General features: G+C 42.5%; 1 protein-coding gene across 2 annotated transcripts in view; it reads right to left on the reverse strand.

Moving 5' to 3' along the window:
* LOC125889521 (tumor necrosis factor alpha-induced protein 2-like) overlaps window positions 1-21,152 on the reverse strand; it is a 54,192-nt gene that overhangs the window by 20,200 nt on the left and 12,840 nt on the right. For both annotated transcript variants that reach the window (XM_049577586.1, XM_049577585.1), the window contains exons 2-3: window positions 8,796-9,305; window positions 8,239-8,477 (exon numbers count right to left, since the gene is read on the reverse strand). In XM_049577586.1, the coding sequence (XP_049433543.1) occupies window positions 8,239-8,477; window positions 8,796-9,268 (712 nt within the window). In that variant the 5' untranslated portion in view covers window positions 9,269-9,305. The remainder of the gene's footprint in view (window positions 1-8,238; window positions 8,478-8,795; window positions 9,306-21,152) is intronic.

Below are 21,152 nucleotides of genomic sequence, written 5' to 3' on the forward strand. Positions count from 1 at the left end.
TAGAGACAAGAAATTAGTGCACCATGCAAGAAGTACATAGTGAGCATAGTGTACTACACTGAAGTGTACTAACAGAAATATGGATTTGAGACATACTGTTGACAGGAAGTGACCACCATGAGACGGCGTATCATCTCTAGTCAGCGACTCTCTGCGCTTCTGATCTGTGACGTTGACAGGAAGTGACCACCATGAGACGGTGTATCATCTCTAGTCAACGACTCTCTGTGCTTCTGATCTGTGACGTTGACAGGAAGTGACCGCCATGAGACGGTGTATCATCTCTAGTCAACAACTCTCTGTGCTTCTGATCTGTGACGTTGACAGGAAGTGACCGCCATGAGACGGCGTATCATCTCTGGTCAACGACTCTCTGTGCTTCTGATCTGTGACGTTGACAGGAAGTGACCGCCATGAGACGGCGTATCATCTCTGGTCAACGACTCTCTGTGCTTCTGATCTGTGACGTTGACAGGAAGTGACCGCCATGAGACGGCGTATCATCTCTAGTCAGCGACTCTCTGTGCTTCTGATCTGTAACGTTGACAGGAAGTGACCGCCATGAGACGGCGTATCATCTCTAGTCAACGACTCTCTGTGCTTCTGATCTGTAACGTCGACAGGAAGTGACCGCCATGAGACGGCGTATCATCTCTAGTCAACAACTCTCTGTGCTTCGTTCTGATTTGCAGCTTTTCAGATTTATTTTGTGGCTGAATATAATTTGTAGCTTCTTAAAATCTGAATGAGGATAGTGATAGTGAGATACTGGCTACAGTGATGAAACAAAACCAGCATCAGATGGACTGTATTCATAATCAATACGCCACAATAATATAAATAACCAGCACCAATTCATCAGTCAGTGAGAATGTGTGTGGGCGGGGCATAAGCACATACAAATTTCATTTTTGCAAAACAGCATTCAGATAAATTAGGTTAAAACGTTTAATATGTGTAATAGAGGTATAAAACATGGTGGTTATTCTGGGTTATGAAATGAGGAATTATTGGTCCATATAATGATAATAAAAGATTAAATTTTGTTCTCATCAAATGTCATCAACACTCGATGAATTCAATTAATAAAGCTGTGAAGAAGTTCCATATTTGGAGAAGTTATTTCCCTCTGGAGGTTTGTAACTGAGTGTTAAAGTGTCAGATAAGTGATTATCAGCAGGGTGAAGCCTCCGCTGTGGTCTCTGACAGGAAGTCATCCAGTAACAGTTTTATGGCTCAGACCTCCATCAGCTGCTAAACATTGACTGCTGCTGAATATTATCAAGGCTCTGACTGGAGTTATGCAACAGTGAACAGGCTGTCCTCACTGCGAGCTGTTAGTAAGTCTGTTAGTAACTGACACTCATTTAAGGGTCAGACACAGCCGCCTGTGGAGGCCAAATCAGGTCTCAACTCCATAATTTGACGTCTGGTTGTTTCCAGTCTTCTCGCCTCCTCAGTGAGAATTTTGTTGCAGTGTTTTGTTTTCAGACAGCAGGATCAGATCTGACAAACTGAGCTGAAGGAGAACCGTGCTGACGGTATCATCCAGACTGGAAGGAGCACATTAACCTGAGTGTACGTTTGGGAGTTTTCTTTAAAGTAGACTTCCTGTTTCATGTTTCACCTTTTACCTAAAACCTGCAGCAACATGTCGACACAGAGCTGCTGCTGTGCGGAGCCGACAGGACGCTGCGGTAATACGATCCAGGATTAAAGAAACAGGAGTTTGTGGAGGGTAAATTCCACAGTTTATATCTTAACACTAAGTCTGTCATCACTCCGTCCTTCTCTTCACCTCAAACACAAAGTGGAGGCGAGCTGAAGGTCAAAATGAGTCGGTCATCAGAGGAGGCGGGTCAGATGGGGCAAAAATAGTTTGGTTTTAATGTGTAACTTAGAAATGACCATAACTCTGGACTGATGCATGACAACAAATACATCCTTCACTGCTGCTGTTATTTTTTGTTGTTTGTCAGTGGCTGATGGAAGACTTTTAAATCGTGTTCACTGTGCTCAAGAGGCCGCTGTGTGGAGACAGCCCCACAGTGGGAAAATAACAACAAGCATTCATGTATTTCTTTTACAGACGTAACGTTAGCTAATGCGCTAAACACCTGCAAACAGCATGACAACAGCATTTGTCCTACCCGTGGCACTGCGTGTTCAAGTCTGTGCTGATTGGCTATTTTTTATTTTAATTGAGAAACTGTTTGCCACTGCATCTTTACATTTATCGACTGAACGTGACCACTTTTCCTGTCTGTGTGACGTGTCCAGTTTGCATCACCAGCTCCAGTTTAGTTGACGATGTGTGACGCTGCATCAGTGTGCTGCAGTGAACAAGGCTGCGTGGAGAGACATAACTGTGGATTTGTTTTTATGCAGATGATGAAGTTTTATTAGATCATGACTTCATACGAGCACTGGGTTAGTCTGCAGCCGAATGTGAGGCCTCAGACTCTGCAGCGGCATCACAGGACGACTGACAGTGTGAACAGATGTGACACATTTGTTACCAGACTAACATGGAGGTCAGACAGAGAGAAGAGTTTTCTCTAAACAAAAGCTCGCACAAATATTTGATTTCATAACTCTTCTTCTGTGTGTGGGTCTAAACCACAAAACATCCCAGCTGTTAAACACACACACACACACAGATGTGACTCTTGTGTAGACAGGAAGTTAAAAGAGCAGAGCACTTTCTTGTTGACAAAAAGTTCAATATGTCGTCTGATGTTCAACCCAGCGTGAACCCTCGTATTGATCTTATCGTCCCCGTCGATGAGTGAGAGGATAATACGTCTCGTCCTCCTCCAGCGGTCGAGCAGAACAGACGGTTCTTCTGTGCAGAGCGGCTGACGTTTATCTGTCAGCTCAGATCTCTGCAGATCTCCACGCTCACGTAAGAAGTCAGAATGCATGAGGAAAACAATCAGCAGCAGCAGCACTGAGTCAAACTGAGGTCAGACGCTCCTGAACGCACCACAGGAAGTTAAAGGAATTAATGAATGAGTATAAACCTTTGATTGTGTGTGTGTGTGTGTGTGTGTGTCGGGTGCAGGAGTCAAATTTCACTGGTGTTAGTATGGACCAACACATTTCGGGTATTGTGACTAATCATACGTGGCTGGTCACCATTATAGTTTAAGGGCGCCTGTCAGCGTCAGGGGGAGACGCGGCTGGACAACATCAAAAGTTAAGGGGGCGGAAATTCAAGTAGGGCAGGTGGGAGGGGTGTATGATGGGTCCAACAGACGCCAACTTCACCCAGGGGCCGGTGTTCGTTTACAGTGAGATTGTGAAACCAATGTTCCCGGCATTGTACCGACATAGTGCTTTTATTTTAAAAGAGACTGTAAGCACGTCAACAACCAACACACCCAGGATACCTTGGACGTCGTATGTGGACGTGGACAGTCCTCGGCCAAATGTTGATATGTGATATGTGTTGGTGCTACAGGTGTGTGTGTGTGTGTGAACTGTACATAAGAGTGATGCAGGTACAAACAGCTCTGACTCCTTTAGTCCTGTTTAGCAGTGACACAAGAGACGCTGACACACACACACACACACACATGCACGCACAGAGCTGATTGTGCTGATATCTCAAAAACAAGTCCTCACCTGAACATCTAGAAGCTTCTCTGCTCTTTACAGTCAAACACTGAACTCAGACTGTGTGTGTGTTTCTTCTTCAAAACAATATAATTTAAACTGTAAACTACATATTATTATAATTAATACATATTTATATTTACACAGCATATTGTTTTATTAAAAACAGCAGAGTGTGTTTATCAAAACAGATCCAGGTCTCTGGTCTCAGGTCTGAGTGAACCTGTGAAGACTTTAGTCCGTCTTTACCCTGTGACATTATCAGGCTGAGCTCTGTGTGTGTGTGTGTGTGTGTGTGTGTGTGTGTGTGTGTTTACAGTAATAACAGCTGACTGACTGCTGTTCCTTTAATCACAGCTCTTTTTTGTAAAGCTGAATGTTTCCTGCCTCACACAGTTCAGTTTTCAGTCACAGACAGACAGAGTGAGTCGATACGATCAGCTGATCTGATCTATCAGGGTTCATGTGGTCCGATCGGTGACAGTGAAATACACTGTATGTTAGATAGGAAAGATATGGTTAAAGTCAGCCTCCGTTACATTGGACCCAGTGAAATCCATTTAAAGTTTTTCCCCGTTCCTGTTGTTTTGTTTCAAGATTTTATGCTTTCTATTTTAATTTTTCTGAATTCTGTGTTTTACAGTTCGAGCTCATTTTGTCACCAGAAAGATGTCTAAAATATCAGTTGGGCTCAAATATATATCTCGTACAAACATTAGAGCTGTAACGACTGGTCAATCAACAGAACATTAATCTGCAACCATTTTCGATTTCAGCCTCTCAGTGTGAAGATTTGCTGCTTTCTTTCATTTTCTGTGACTTCATACTGAATTTCTTTGAGCTGTGAAAAACACTTTATTGAAAGTATAGTGTATATTTATAGTATATATATTTATAGTTCAATATTTTTTGTACTTTTAGTAGTCTTCCATAGTTATAGTACTTTAATAGTGTGTTTATAGTTTTATAAAATGGTGTTAATAATTTATTAATAATAATTTAGTAATTATCTTAATTTAATAATTTAACTAATAATTTAATTAAATGTAATAATATTTCCACATTTTTTTAGTAATAACAATAATTTAATCAGTAATAAAAATAATAATAACCTATTTCTAATAATTTAATAATAGTAGAATAATAATTTAGCTATAATTACTCATAGTTTTTTATAGTTTTATAAAGTGTTAATAATTTAATAATAAATTTCACGTAATCATTCAATTAATAATTTGATTTAATTTTACAATAATTATTAATAATAATTTAGTAATTCTTTTAATTCAATAATTTATCTTATAATTGAATTTAATCATAATAATTCAATAATATTGTAGAAACAACAATAATTGAATTAGTAATAATAATAATGATACTTTAATAATAATTTAGCTATAATTACTCATAGTTTTTATAGTTTTATAGTTAAAGTGTTAATAATCTAAAAATTAATTTCATGTCATGATTCAATTAATAATTTGATTTTATTCAATAATTATTATTAATAATACTTCAATTTTAATATTAAAATAATAATTTAGTTACAATAATTCATAGTTTATTTATAGTTTATTATGTACATTTATAGTCATCACCCTGGACTCTTAAAAAAAAACACTGATGAGTATTTTTATTACATAAATCATTAACCAATCAATCGGGGGGAAAAATGAATGATAATAATCGTAAGCTGTAGCCTTCATGTGTAACTCCAAATTCAGTAAAGTTGGGACACTGTGCAAACGGTACAGAAAACGTCAAATTTGCAAATTTTTTGACCAAATTCAACTGAATCCAGTCAAAAGATTTTCAATGTTCAAACTGTTTGTTTTTGTTTTTTAAATAAATATTCACTCATTCTGAATTTGACACTGCAACAGGGGCAACAAAAGACCGGGAAGTTGTGGCATGGTCAAAAAACACCTGTGTGACATATTCCACAGGTGAACAGGTGAAGTGGTCCCAGATTAAAGTCTCATGACTGAGTTTGAAAGAAGCCTCGAAAGACTCAGTTGTTCACGAGCAAGGACGATGTGACGTTCATCACTTTGTGACAACAGTCCAACAGGAATTTATAGATGTCACACCTATAATCCATAACATCATCAAAAGATGCAGAAATCTCTGCATGTAAGGGTCAAGGCTGAAAACCAAAGCTGCATGACCTTTGACCCCTCAGACTGCAATGCATTAAAACCAACATGGCTGTATAAAGGACATTACTACATGGGCTCAGGGACACTTTGGACACATGGCTGCATCTACCAATGACAGTTCAGACTCTACCAGGCTCCGCCCACTTCTCTGAGCCCGAGCTCATCTGAGGCGGACTGACACAAAGTGGTCTGTCCAGTCCATCATGGACGTCCTGTCCTCCAGGACCGTCCAGACTGTCACCAGCTCAAAATTCAAAGCCAGCATCTGTGATGGGATGGAGAGGTGCATCATGGGTCACTTCTTATCTACTGAGAGGTACACCCAGGTTTTGGAGCAACATATGCTGCCATCCAGACGACGTCTTTTTAAGGGGCGTCTCTGCGATTGTGCACGTGTTCCAACAGCGTGTCTTCGTAGTGACAGAGTGCAGGTACCAGACCGACCTGCCTGCAGTCCACACCTGTCTCCCACTGAACATGTTTGGAACAGTATGGAGCATCGACCCCAGAGAGGTGCATCATGGGACTGCTGAGACACTGAAGTTGGGTATCAACCAAGAATGGGAAAGAATTTCACTTTCCAAACCGTCCTAACTTTATTATAACCTGCTGCAGAACGAGTGCATATTTACAAAAAACAATAAAGTTTATCAGTTTGAATATTAAATATCTCGTCTCTGTTGGACAAAGGTCAAAATGTTTTAATTCACGTTTGACACAACGCCCCAACTGGTACAGACGTGTGTGTATACATTCTGTCACAGTTTAACACAGTTGGAGTTATACAACTGTTTTAACATGTAAACAAGGGTGTGGGGGAACTGATAACACACACACACACACGCGCGCGCACACACACACACACACGAGAATCATTCATTACCAAACAGCAGAGTAAACAGGCTGCGATAAACAATAGACGCCCTTAGAAAGTTTCCAGTTTCCAGGACCGGCCCAGTACTAATGATATCACACACACACACACACACACACACATACACACACACCAAACAGATTTCACTGTCTTTGTGCAAACTCCCGGAGAAATTAAAGCATCTTTCTGTAACCCGGTTGGCCAAAAGGTGTCCTTCACTGATGTGTCTGTTGGTCTGTCTGTCTGTCCATACCTCTGTCTGTCTGTGTGTCTGTCTGTCTGTCTGTCTGTCTGTCTGTCTCCACCGTTCATTGTCGGGGTCTAAAATAGCTGCAGACTGTCGGCAGACGCTGATAAGATCAGTCGGGGTGGTATGAAAACAAACTGGACCACAGCTTTAACACACAGAGGGAGACCACCTTTAACTCCGTCTGCTGTGAAACAACCTTCAGACTGAAGCTCAGAACGTAAACCTCAGTGAACTCATCTGTCCTCAGAGAGCATCTCTGACTGCACTTTATGTCAGAGTTACAAAAACAGTACAAGTACTCATACAGTTTATAAGTCAGGGCTGACCCCAGGACCATTTTAAAGCTTCAGCAGCAACACCAAACACTTGAAGCTTCCGCCGGGAGGCTGAACAGAAATGTTGATAATAACAGGCTCTGAATCTGAGACGACACCTGACACAGAGCCGTGAAACACAAAGTCTGCGCTCACCGACAAAATGACCACATGGGCCGTCTGTGCAAACAGATAATTACAACCTGTTATTCTAAGGCACAGATTGTGTACAGGTCCTTAATAGACTTAAAATGTCTTAAATTATCATTAAAAGGCCATTAATCAGAGCTGATTAATATATTACTGTCACATGACCTGACAGACTCATCAATCATTGGACAGGCCTGGAACTGCAATAATAAATAACTAGTGGCATTCAATTAAATGCGTTTTGCAACCTACCTACTTACAACTTACTGACAGCTACTTGACAAAGATAGCTAACTAGCTCAACGACATGAACAAACCCAAGTATGACATGAATGTATTAAACTGTGTGGATCTTGAACTAATGATTAAGACCAGTTGGGAACCACTGGTCTTCACTGTATAAAGACTTGGACCATTACCTCCTCTCCGCCATGACTCCTTCTTGTTGCAAGTTTTCAGCAGCGCAGACATTTGAGGTTTTTGTTTTCCAATGAGTCATTTTCAGAAAGACACACCAACATTTAAAAAAGTTATTGTACGATTCTGATTCCAATTTACCATCGATTCTCAAGTGGAACTGGTTTTCGATTCCCAAACTGAAGCTGACTTTTGGTTAGATGTGGGACACACACACTGCTCTCCTGGGTGAAAGTCCGGTGTGTGACCCATCCATCACTCCTCCCTCCCACCCTACTCTGAATTTCTCTGTCTTTCTGCTACATAATGGCCGCAGACATTGGAGTTAGCTGAAAGCCTGGTGTGTCTCATTCATGCCTTGTGCCTTGGAGCCACTGACCAGGCTGCAGCGTTTGACGCCTCGGTAATGAGAGAAAAAATAACAACCAATGTGTCACCATCTGTGACTTTTCCTACCTGACAGCGGCTCTCTGGGTTTGACCTCCTCCACCACCTCCTCCTTCACCGGCTGCTCCTCAGGTCCCTGGGACGAGTGGTCGTTCATGGACTCCCTCTTCAGCTTCCCCAGACCAACCATCTTCATGAAGGACAGGCGCCGGCTGGTTGAGTCGCACTCACTCTCTGAACAGTTCAGCTCGCCGTTGGTGAGAGACTCCTTACGGGAGCCGATGGTGTCGCGGTACTTCCCCGCAAACCTGAGAGGGATGCAAAAGAAAAAACGTCGGTGAACAAACTCCTGTCGTAGCATTTTATTTCGACAAACTCCTCCCATCCATCTTAAACTTAAAAAACCAACATCAAGCTACTTCTTCCCCAACAAACTCTTTGAATCCCTTTTAGTCTCAAAACTCTGACACAAATCCTGGCCTCAGCAACTTTCCCTGATTCTTTCCTACCTCAACAAACTGCCGTCATCCCTCCCCACCTTGAAAAATAACCCCAATCATCTCTCCTTACCTCCACAAACTCCTTATCAGTCTTGATCTTAACAAACTCTGACTGTCCTGCTTTACCTTAACAGACTTCCTTCAGAGCTCCTCCTCCCTCTCTTCTTCTTCGTTGCAGGTGAAGGCGTTCCTTGCAGCGAACCCTGAGGCGACGGTGTTTCACTTCCTTTGCTCCTCCCTGACATTCTCAGGTTCTTCCCCAGCTTCCCCAGAGTCTTCAGTGGGGACTTGAATTTGAAGGATCCCTTCACCGAACCTCCGCCTCCAACTCCGCTTCCCTTTTTCCCCTCATTGGCTTCGTTCTCGTCCTCCTCGTCCTCGAACGGGTTACGATCCCTTGGCACGTCGCCGTCGAGCAGTGAGCTGCCGGGCGACCAGTGGTCGCTGTGGCCACCGTTGCCGTGGATGCCGTCGTCATTGTCAAAGGGGTTGTGATGGTGGGGTGTGATGTTGAGGCTCATCCTGCGCAGGATCCAAGCGTTGTCTAGAGTCGGACCGCCGCCTTTCAGGCGCACTGGGAGGTTTTTGAGGACGGGCATGATGGAGCTGGGGGAGGGGGGGCGGGGAGGGAGGAACCTGGAGAGAGAGAGAGAGAGAGATCAATCAATTAATCAATCAGTCAAAGAGCTGCAGGGGACTGCAGTCATTTTACTTGACTCTTTGACGAGACTGTTGTGTCTGTTTCTACTAGACTTTGGTAACCTGATCCATCCACCTGACAAGTGTGGCATATCGAGATGCTAAATAAACAGCATCATTACGACACAGTTGCGTCCTGGGATGGTCCAACTCATCCTCACTGTGACCTCGTCACATGTCCACGTTTGGTCATGGACTTTCCACGTCCACATATGACGTCCAAGGTACCCTGGGTGTGTTGGTTGTTGACGTTCTGGGACGCCGTGTCAACTTCAGCCTGTTACATGCATTGTCTGTTTTCAAAATACACTTCTGTTTTCACAGGAAATGTACAGTTTGTATACAGTCTCTTTCAAAATAAAAGCACTACATTGGTATGACACCTCAAATTGCCATTTTTTCTGTCAACAACACACACGTGGTTGAGTTTAGGAAAAAAGAACAGGGTTTGGCTTTACAGTCTCACAGGAAGTGAACACCGGCCTCCCAGGTAAAAGTCGGTGGCTGTTGGACCCATCCACCACCTCTCCCACCTGCCCTACATGGACTTCCACAACCTTAACTTTCGTCGTTGTCCCTGATGCTATTAAACAATAGGAGGAAAGGAATGTGCCATTGGCATGCTGACTGCAGGAATGTCCACCAGGACATTTAACGACCATGAGCTGTCTCCAGAGTTGTTTCTGTGAATTTGGCAGTACATCCAACTACTGTTGCAACAGTATGATGAACAGTATCATAAAAAATATCATATTTTTACAGTATTACACAATAATTATCATCAGTCACAGTGCCCCTTAAAGGAAAGAAAACAGTTTTTCGGTTGAACAAATGGTTCACTATAATTGAAGCATTTTTCTGGACAGAAGTGTGTGTAAAGCCTCTAACAGGCAGTCGAGGAGGAAAGGAGATATGCATGTGCAGGGAAGGCTCTCTGTTTGGTTGCTTTAACTACATCGGCCCAGGACCTCCAAACCGCTTCTTCACCTTCAGAGTTTGCATTCTTTTATCAGGACTCAGTGAACCTCGGTGAAAACAACAGGTGCAGGTGAAAGCTCTGGAAAACAGTTGGTAAGCAATCCCTCAGTAAAGATTAAATAAAAGTTTATAACTTAATTATTACTTAATTGATACATTAAAACTGCAGTTTAGAAATGGATTATTTCATTTTCATCTTTAGGGTGGCAAAATTAATCAAATATATTGATAAACTAAACATTAATTAAATGTGTTCATTCTATTCTAAGTGTTTTTTTTTTAAGTAGATTTGTTCTTTTGTCATTTTCTGCCTGTTTGTTTGATGAATCAGATGAGAATCAAAATCAGAAATACTTTATTGACCCCTGAGGGGGAACTGTGTTTTGTTACAGTCGCTCTGATGTAAAGAAAAGAGAATTATAAAAAGGAACAATAGAGTAGAAATATAAGCATGTAAATATAAAGAAATAAAATAAAATAGAAATAAAAATGTGCATTATGTTTAACACTTGTACTTAAGATGTTAATAATAAATTATATATCTTCACCGGTCTAAGTGTGTAAAAATATCCAAATATGTGCATCGTGCTTTCTGCTATTTCTTATTTTAATATTCGCTGTGTTGTTTTACAGTGAAGTGCTGTATGAATAAAATGATGAAGATTTATTACTGCTCACTGGTTCCTGAACACACCTGTTGTGTTTGGACGTTGGGGGGAAGTTACTGATAAGACTCCACCCTCACTCACAGTTACACTTTATGGCTTTATGTTAGATAATGCACTGTGATGACGCACGGTCTCCATGGCAACACATCCTCCAGGCGGAGGACACAGGACGTCTCAGTTTGAGCTCCTCGCTCTAATTTCTGTTTTCTTACGACTGTGGATGTCTCCAAATGAGTTGTTACATATTGGCATATCAGATATCAGCAAAAATCCAGTATCATGCGTCCCTAATAAATAGACCACTGTGGTAAAACTGTTCATTCAGACAAATCATTAATACTGATAGGCTAGGTGCTGATGCCTTCTCGAGGGAGACTCAAGACGAGCCACCAAGGTTCAGCTGAAGTCAGAGGAAAAGGTGACAGGCTGTAGACGCACGACACGTCACAGTGACCAAATGTTTAAACTTGGAGAGCGAATAAAAAACATGCGTGACTCTGGAGCTGCAGGCTGTCCCCCGCTGAGTGAACCCATCATAAAGCACAGTGAGACTCCTCAGGTGTGTCAACATGCATCACACCACCTTCATGTGACCACACCACCTTCATGTGACCACACCCAAACTGACCCTTACAGATGTGAAACTGCGCTCACACATGGCGACCGTTTGTCCAGTAAATAAAGTTTAACCAGGAAACTGCTCTGCAATCCAACACCTGACCTCAAGCCATGGCAACAGGGAATACTGATTTCTGATTGGCTGCCGACTGTCAGTGTTCACCTCAACAACAGTACAGCTCTGTTAGCAGCTCACTCCCTCAAGGACACCTGGAAAACCTTCAAGGACCCTGTGAAGCTTTTTAAGGATTTATTTAACCTCCTCAAGGACAGCAGTCAGATGTAATCCTGCTCTGTGATTGGCTGGCTGGCTCAGGGGTATGTTAAACTGCAGGTAGCCATAGCAACAGTGCAGACGCCTCGGTTAGCTGTTAACCGACCTGACGGTGATGTTAAACTGAGCACAGACACACTTAAACACACGCAGGAGGATTTGAACACAGCTGAGCTCTGCTCCTGTGGAGAGCGGACATCATGTAACACAGTCTGACATATGATGACATGCGATGACTCGTACAGTGTGCCACCGACACAGCCGCTCCTCACTGAGCGGGTCAACAGGAAGCTGCAGACAGATCCCGCCCGCTCATGAAGCAGCTGATGTCACACAGTCCCACAGTGATAATCCGTTAGGACATAAAATGATCAAACATTAACAGACGGCAGAGATCGGCTTGCTGTGATGATTCATGGAAAACTTCTTAATGATTAAAGAGAAATGTGCCGTCAGGGTGGAAAATACACTCTTTGTCTCAGATGATTTGTGTCATCAGGACACTTTATAATCTACTGATAAAGATTTAATACTCGTTACTGTGGACACCATCAGATTTAAAATGTTATCTTTAACTTCTTTACACAGATTACTAAAACTAAAAGTTATTAATAAGCAGAGGTGGAGGAAGCACTGAGAGACACACTGTAATACTCTGTCACAGTAAAAGTATGAAGGTATAATCTGCTGATCTCTGTCTGGGGGTCCAGTCGTGCATATTTTTATGCACCAATTTGTGTTTTTTTATGTATCAAGTCCTCGCTACTCTCAACATGAATGTAAAGGGAAAAAGAGTCAATTATATTTAACAGCTGCATCAGTTTTATAAAAGCACCGGCGTCCCAGGTGAAAGTCCGTGGTTGTTTGACCAATGCACCGCCCCTACTCAGACTTCCGCCGCCATAACTTTTGCTTTTGTCCCGCCGCGTTTCCCCCGACGCTGCCAGGCACAGATAAACAATAACGGCAACCCGCCACGCATCATGCCGACATGAAAGGACAGAGTCGTTGGTGTCTGATGCCGGAAGCCACGCGACGAATGAAGCGTCGTTTTCTGACAACTTCGTAATGAAACCAGGTTGGTTCTCAAATTTTTCATATGTTTTCCTACAGAAGCAGTGCGCCCAAATTTGTACAAGTCATATGTATTTTGAAAGGCTGCAATCACATGACCAATGCGCCGACGGGAATAAACAAGGAAGCAGTCCTGGCCACTTGTAAGGAGGCAGGTCGGGGTGGTGGATGTGTCACAAGAAACCAGACTTTGGCCCAGGACTCCCCCTGGAGTCACACGTTTGGGTCTGTGTAAACTTTGAGTCATTTTAAGGAACGTTCTCACCGTGTGTCTTTTCCTAACCCTGACCTCAGCAACTTTTATTGCCTGAATCCAGCCTCTGTAACTTTATGTTAATAACGTAACTGTATGTTTAGGACGTAACGTCGTTCATGGGGCACTGATGATATCATAGGCTATCATCAACGGTTCCATGTGAATATGTTTTGACATATTATCATTTTAGTTTTCATCAACTCGTCACCTCAAACCAAAAGACTCACAGGGTTCTTCATAGTTCAGGTTAAAGAGCTAATAGTGAAGTGTTGCCATGGTTACAGAAAACTGCGTGTGTGTGTGTGTGTGTGTGTGAGACTGGGAGCGGATGTTGTTCATGTAGTTGGTTTTGCAGCCTCACCAGCTCAGGACACACTGCTGCCACAAATAGACACACACACACTCACATATGAACAGTGAGGAAGCCACACACACACACACACACACTGAAGTGCGGGTGAAGTGGGAAGTGATTCAGCGCTGTTGGCTCCATAAATACCCAGCAGCCCCGGCAGCGGGCTCAGGAAACCCCACGTGGAGGCCGGCGGCGCTCACACACAACCTGTTTTCTTCAAGAGGGTCGCAGGGCATCGCGGAAGCTCCTGGACACAAACAATGGGAGCGGAAAGGACAGCGATAGTGTGACGGACAGAGGCAAGGACTCCTGGGTCCTCAGGGTGTGGTCCACTCACAACCACCACAACACCAGAACTGGGGGGGGGGGCAACCAGGCAACAGTGCTTTATCTCTGAAGCACAGGTCAGACCTGAGGACCAGCTGAAAACTCCAGTCTGGACTTCAGACTGTGAGGACCGTTTTCAGGTGACGTGAGGTGGAGATACAGTTTGAGGTGGCATCTCCTTGGTGTTTGAGCACACCTGCCACACGTCTACATCGAAAACAAAACCCATACAGAACACACGGCATGTGTACGGCCCCTTACGTGAGCAACCCACCGTAGAAGATTCAAAAAGTAAGTAGCAGTTAGTGGCTAGCTCAACGAAGAAGAACAGCAGCCATAAATGTCCACAAATAGTGAAAACAACGAGGTCCAGGAGCCTCCCCAGCAGTGGGAGAGATGTGCATAACGTACAGTGATGAGCGGTGATCATCATCTGCATTGCCATGAATCACTGTGCGCAATTTTTTTTTTTGCAATTTAAAGGGCGCATTATTCAGATAGTGAGATGCACCTACATAGATGGGTTCACAACACGTATACACTCTGCTTGTTACACACACAGGGACGTGCAGATGGGTAAAATAATCCATCATTGTAAAATGTGAACGTAGCAGAGATCAGAGCAGAGCTGCTGTCTGACTCCACATTAACAGAGATGCTGTGCACATTTAAACACAAGGAGCAACGTAACTTCACTGATTATTTATCTCAAGTTAAAAGTCTAGTCACGTTCCTTTCTCAAGTTTTAAGTTTTGATATTTGCTGCAGTGACATCACTGCTCTGACTGCTGCACTCTCAGCAGGAAACCGCTCACATGTCCAATCTGCTGAATCCACCATGTGAATAGCAGTTGGTTGAACTCACGTTACACCCAAACACACCTGCGATTAATTAAGAGACTAAATACAAACCCTTTGCCCCTTGTGCCTGACTTTGTACATGGATTATGCGCGATTTAACTAACAAAGATGATCTGGACACGCCCTAAATGCACTTTAGACCACAAGCTGTAGATGGTTTAAATAAGGCCCTGTGTCACAGAGGCTCACACACACACCTCCACATCTTAATAACAGCCTGTACAGCTCTGCACGTCACAGCAAACCCAACTTCCCATTGAAACCTGTCTTTTAAATAGAAAATTTAAAGTATGTTTAATATGAGTATCGAAGAATGAAGCACTCATTTAGGCCTTCAGCCCGGAGATGTGAGCCGACTGCTTCAGATCCACATCAATAACTCACAGCAGAGTCACAGCTGACTGACCCAACGTTAACAACCTGACATCCAAACATCATGTGAAGGTGACGAGGTCGCAACCTTCAAAACGTCACAAACAGGAAACCAGGAAGAGAAGCAGATATCCAATCAGACGGAGGCAGAGACCTCAGCCTTGACCTCAAGAGTGTGTGTGTTTCATGACTAATGGCTGTATAGATAATCAGCTGATGTATGTGTGCTGACGGAAACAGTGAGAACAGGCAGTACGTTCAAATATGAAAACAGGAATCATTTAATAAAGCAAGACGATGGCCGCCTTCCTGCTCAGACTAAATCTTTATTTCCTTTTTCAACTCCAAATCAAGATTTCATTATTTTCTTCATATAACTGATAAACTGCTGCTTTCTGATGACATATTTGATCAAAGTTAACTGAGGACTTCAGCTGACTCCTTGGTTATCAAGTAATCATGTACAAATTTCAGGTACTTGTACTTCACTTGAGTATGTTCTTTACATGCCACTTCCTACTTTTTACTTGACTTCATTTACATTTCTACACTTTTATATAGTTTAACTATATTTTACTGACGACACGGACGCTTTTACTGATGGAGCATTTTAATTACAGGACTTTTACTTATAATGGGTTATTTTTAATGTATGTTAAAACTGTCCACCACTGACTTAATGCTCACTTATACTTACTGTTTGATACATGCACTGACAAAGATGTTCAGTGATGGGTCGCTATAAAACACCCACGTTTGGTGCTTAAAAAGCCGCTGGATGGACAGTGATGTGTTGCTATTAAAAACCCATGTTTAGTGCCTAAAAGCTGCTGGAAAATAAGGGATGAGTAGATAAGAAACACCAATGATTGGTGCCTAAAAACACCCACATTTAGTGCCTAAAAAGCTGCAGGAAAAACAGGCATGAGAGGATAAGAAATACCTACGTTTGGTGCCTAAAAATTCGCTACAAAAAGCAGCTATAGGTTGCTATAAAACATCCACATTTGGTACCTAAAAACCTGCTAGTATAACAGCCACGTGTCACCAAAACCCCCATGTTTAGTGCATAAAAAGCTGCTGGAAAAAAAGGGATGAGTCGATAAGAAACACCCATGATTGGTGCCTAAAAAGCCGCTAGAAAAACGTGCAACGTGTAACATGCTGCTATAAAACACCCACATTTTAGAACATTGATTGGTCACTACAAAACGCTTCAAAAACAGTGATGGGTTGTTATAGAACACCCACATTTGGTGCTAAAAAGGTGCGAGAGATACAGCGACAAGTTGCTAAGGGCTAAGTCATGCTAAGTGTCAGATACAGAGATGGAGCTGGATGGAGCAGTCTGTCTGCACTCGCACATTTTCTGAAAGTCCACGGATACGGATGAAACGGAGCAGCGCCACGGGTGATCGTGGGGGCTGTGCAGCGTAGTTCAAGCTACATGTGACTGTAGGAGACAACGAAGAAATTCAAATAATGGCGGAACAGAACTGATCAATGATAGAGTATGAAGAATTCTCCATCCACGTGTGGGATGTGTTTAATTGCCTCATGGCATCATTACCTACAATGCTGCCTCCATTAAAAGGTACAATATCATGACCTCCTCCACCGTCGCCTCGTTTGTTGTTGTCTGAAACTTTTAACTCTGCCATGATGGATGTATATATGTCAACATAAAGAAAGGAAACGGATCTAATTTTGTGTGCAAAGGTGGTAAAAATGCAACATCGTCACTTTGTTTATGCACATAATTAAACAAGATAACAGCTCATGCTAAAGCTAACTAGCATTGCAGGGTTTTGACTCCAGCTGAAATCATGTGCTCGTTTGTTTCCGTGTTTCCTTCACTTGACTTGACATTGACTTGCAGTAATTTCCTGGAAACTCACTCTGACCTTAACCCGAGTCTTCACAATGACATTTAATGATTTATGTTACGGATATGTGTGATTTGTCCCCAGAAGGAAGTCGAGTCCTCACAATGTATAAACAGCGTAATGTCCCCACAACATCAGTGAAACACGTCGTCACACACACACACACGAACACACAGCTGATCTGTGTTGTGTTTACACACAGCAGGTCTCAGAGGAGATGTTTTACTGGGAATCTGCTGGTAGCTCAGAGGAATGATAAGTGGACAGTTTGATGTAGAAACATGTTTCCTCTTGTTTCTCAACATGTTTCTGGACGTCAGTCGGACTTTTTATAACAGAGCGTCACTGTGGCTGCAGACTCACCAGTCCGCTGAGTCACTGGAACCATTGTCCCTCTGGTTCTGGACTCTTCTCCTCCCATCGATTAAAGGAAATCATTTCCAGTGAGTGACACACCGACTAAAGAGTCCTGCAGAGTCACTTCCACACAGACACAAACACATGGGAAGTCCTCACAGTCCACATAGTGTCCAACTCAACAGTGTCTTTCATCAGAGCCTTCCTGCCTGGTAAACAGCCACATTGTCTCTTGACAGAACTGAGCTTTAGATTTTTAATTTACAGCCGAGTCGCCAGTGGAAAATGTTGGTAGAGTGACATTGTAGTTTGTGAGCTGACTTTGTTACCAAGAGGTGACAAAACTGGCTGTTTTTAGCAACTCTACACTGTTTTTCCAGGCAGTGTTTAGGCACCAAATAGGAGTGTTTCTTGGAGACTCACCACTGTTTTTCCATCAGCTTGTTGGACACCAACAATGGATGTTTCTGAGCAAATCATCACAGTTTTTCCAGCTGCTTTTTAGGCGCCAAACATGTAAAGCTTCAACATATCGGCTATATAGTAACATACACGGGGGTTGTAATTTATCCCATCTACAGGTGATACATGAAGTCTAATTCCTCCAATTTCTGCAAGGTGCATCTTGGGAAATATGACATCATAAACTCAGATAAATATCATATCTGCGTGTTCAGTGTAGAGCTATAGTCAAGACATGATTAGCCTAGCTTAGCATAAAGACTGGAAACAGAGGGTAACAGCTAGCCTGTCCAAAGTTCAGAAATACACCAATGTGCTTAACGTCTCGTTTGTTTCATCTGAACAAAAACAGACATTTAAAAAACTCAATTTGCAGTTTTAAAAGGAGAAAAGCTGGAACTACTTCTTGGCAAACAACTGTGTATCAATCCACCGAGTACTTCTGTGCAGCCTCTCTGCCTACAGCATGTTTCCCATGATGCTGAAATGTTACCTTAAAAAATACAAAATCTTGTACGTAAAGAAGCAGAAAGCAAAAATAGAAAATGTCTCACATCCATTATCACACAAAAATATTTTGCAAACAAACTCAGGTCCCACTGTTCACCAAATTTCAAAATAAGAGCACAATACAGACAAAGACCCCCAATAAACACGATGTGACACAGAACACAAAGTCCGTCACTTAACAGCTTTAAAAGACGTCAATACAGCGACGCCCCAACAGAGTAAATATATGAGGACTGATCTGAGATCCGTCATCAGAGTAGATGATTGATGAGAGCCGAGCTGCTCTGATAAAAAGAACTTTAATGGCTCCAAAGTCCCATCAGCCACCTCTCTGAGGCGTCTCGTCTCAGACCAGCCGGGCGGAGCTGATCCACGACGATTGATTATCTGATTTAAGTGATCAGCAGGACGCAGCAGCTGAAGAAACAAACATATTCATCATGTGCTGAAACTCACATTCAAGACAGATTCCTCCATTTTGTCAACAATGCTTTGCACCATGAGGTGAGACAGTGTGTTTGTATAGATCAGACAGACAGACAGACAGACAGACAGTGATGATAAGAGCAGGTTGCATGTGTTGGCCTGCAGGCGAGGACAGACAGACAGACTGATGTGGGCACCAGCAGAGTCACAGCGAGCTGCTCCTTTAAAGGTCGACTATCAAACACTCTCCCTTCCCATGTCACACTCTGCTGTGAGTGAGGTCACAGTTACCCACGATGCATCTGTCTCTCATTAAGTAAAAAACTGCCCGCTCAGCATCATCTGTGAGAGAAAACAGCTGTTGAGAAAAAATGTAATATTATCTTTTCCCTGAAGGGAGGAATGTGTGCTGCTGGGTAAATGTCTCAATGTGTTAAAGGGCGGCGGGGACGGCAGAGAGGTCACATGACTCACAACACAGGGACACAGCTCAGCGACAAGCTGAAGACAAACTTCACAGTAAACTCTGTTCCTTTAGACGACAGAAGAGACTCGAGATTTCAGTTTGAGGTTACAGAGGCTGTAGAACAACGAGCTGCTTCTCGTCTTACATTAGAAAGAACACTTATTGACATGATCAATGAATCCACTCTTCTTGTCGTCCACAAAAAGTCAGAAAATGGTGTAAAATTTGCTCGATTGCTTTGTGTCTTTTCTACTGATACTTCCTGTCTAAACTCTGCTGTTGTAATGCTGGAAATTCCCTCACTGTGGAACGAATACGAAAATCATATCATAGCATATCATATCTTGTTTTTTTCCTGTCCTCTGTGTTCTGAATAAAAGTGAGGTTTTAGAAATATTTTGTCAGCGAAGATTCAACAATAAAACAAAAACAACAACAAAAACTCTAATCACTGCCCCTGTGGTTGTATGACTCCGCCCACCAGTCCACCCTGTGGTTGTATGACTCCGCCCACCAGTCCACCCTGTGGTTGTATGACTCCGCCCACCAGTCCACCCTGTGGCTGTATTCAGTATTCAGTATCTGACCAAATGTCTCCCCTTCTGTTCCTGAGATATGACGTTAAAACATGATGATGTCACAGTCAAGCTGACCTTTGACCTTTTGACCTTCATTATTTTAACCTGTTAGACATTTGTGTCAAGTTTGGTCAGAATTAGTGAATGAATTCTTCAGTTATGGACAAAAGCACGTTTTGTGAGGTCACACTGACCTTTGACCTTCAACCATGAAGATAAGTTCAGTCCAAGTGGACCTTTGTGTCAAATTTAAAGAAATTCTGTTCTTGAGATTCACACTCACAAGAATGAGATGGATGCAAGGTCACAGTGACCTTGACCTTTTAAAACCAAAATCTGATCAGATCATTGTGGAGTCTAAGAGGACGTTTTTGCCAAATTTAAAGAAATTTCCTCAAGACATTCTTGAAATATCATGTTGGTAAGAATGAGATTAAAAAGGTCACAGTGACCTTGACTTTTGACCCCCACATTCCAATCAATCCATTCTCAGTTTGGGGCAAATTTGAAAAAAATCCCTCAAGGCATTCTGGAGTTGTCACATTCACAAAATGAGACGGATGCAAGGTCACAGTGACCTTTGACCTTTGGCCACCAAATTCCCATCAGTTTATTCTTCAGTCCAAATGGATGTTCATTCCAAAATTGAAGAAACTCTCTCAAGGCGTTTGAGAGAATGAAATGGACCCAAGGTCACAGTGACCTTGACCTTTGACCACCAAATTGTAATCAGTTCATCTTTGACTCAAAATGGACGTCTGGAGTTTTGTCATAATTAGTGTGTGAATTCTTGAGTTATGGCCAAAAACATGTGACAACCAAAAAACAATTCTAATCAGTTTATTCGTCGGTCCAAAAAGATGTTTGTGTCAAATTTAAAGAAACACACAGACACACAAAAAACTAGAAACAAGAAAAACAGAAAGACTTTCCTGCAGGTGTCTTTGTCTCGCAGGGAGTCGTGACATCAGAGCTGAACTGCTCCGACACCTGAACATAAACACACCTGAAGCTGCATCATCAGCACGTTTACCTGTAAACTGACCACCAGCTGGTCGTTGAACCTGTTCATGGAGGATCTGACTGACAGGGACAAGTCTCTGTGATGTTGCAGTGTTTTTCATTTTTGTTACAAACACTTTCTATGTTGCAATAAACCATAATTCATGGGTTTGGTTTCATTTCAGGTTCAGTTTAAATTTAGAAACAAAACCATTTCATCAGCTTTTTCGAGAAAGTGAAACCCTGGTTTTCTGCTTTAAAATAGGATGTGGACGTGTCCTCTGGTACACTGACCAAGGAGGGCAAAGTTGCTT

This window comes from Epinephelus fuscoguttatus, linkage group LG5, assembly GCF_011397635.1.
Source record: "Epinephelus fuscoguttatus linkage group LG5, E.fuscoguttatus.final_Chr_v1".
In the NCBI taxonomy this organism is placed as follows: domain Eukaryota; kingdom Metazoa; phylum Chordata; class Actinopteri; order Perciformes; family Serranidae; genus Epinephelus; species Epinephelus fuscoguttatus.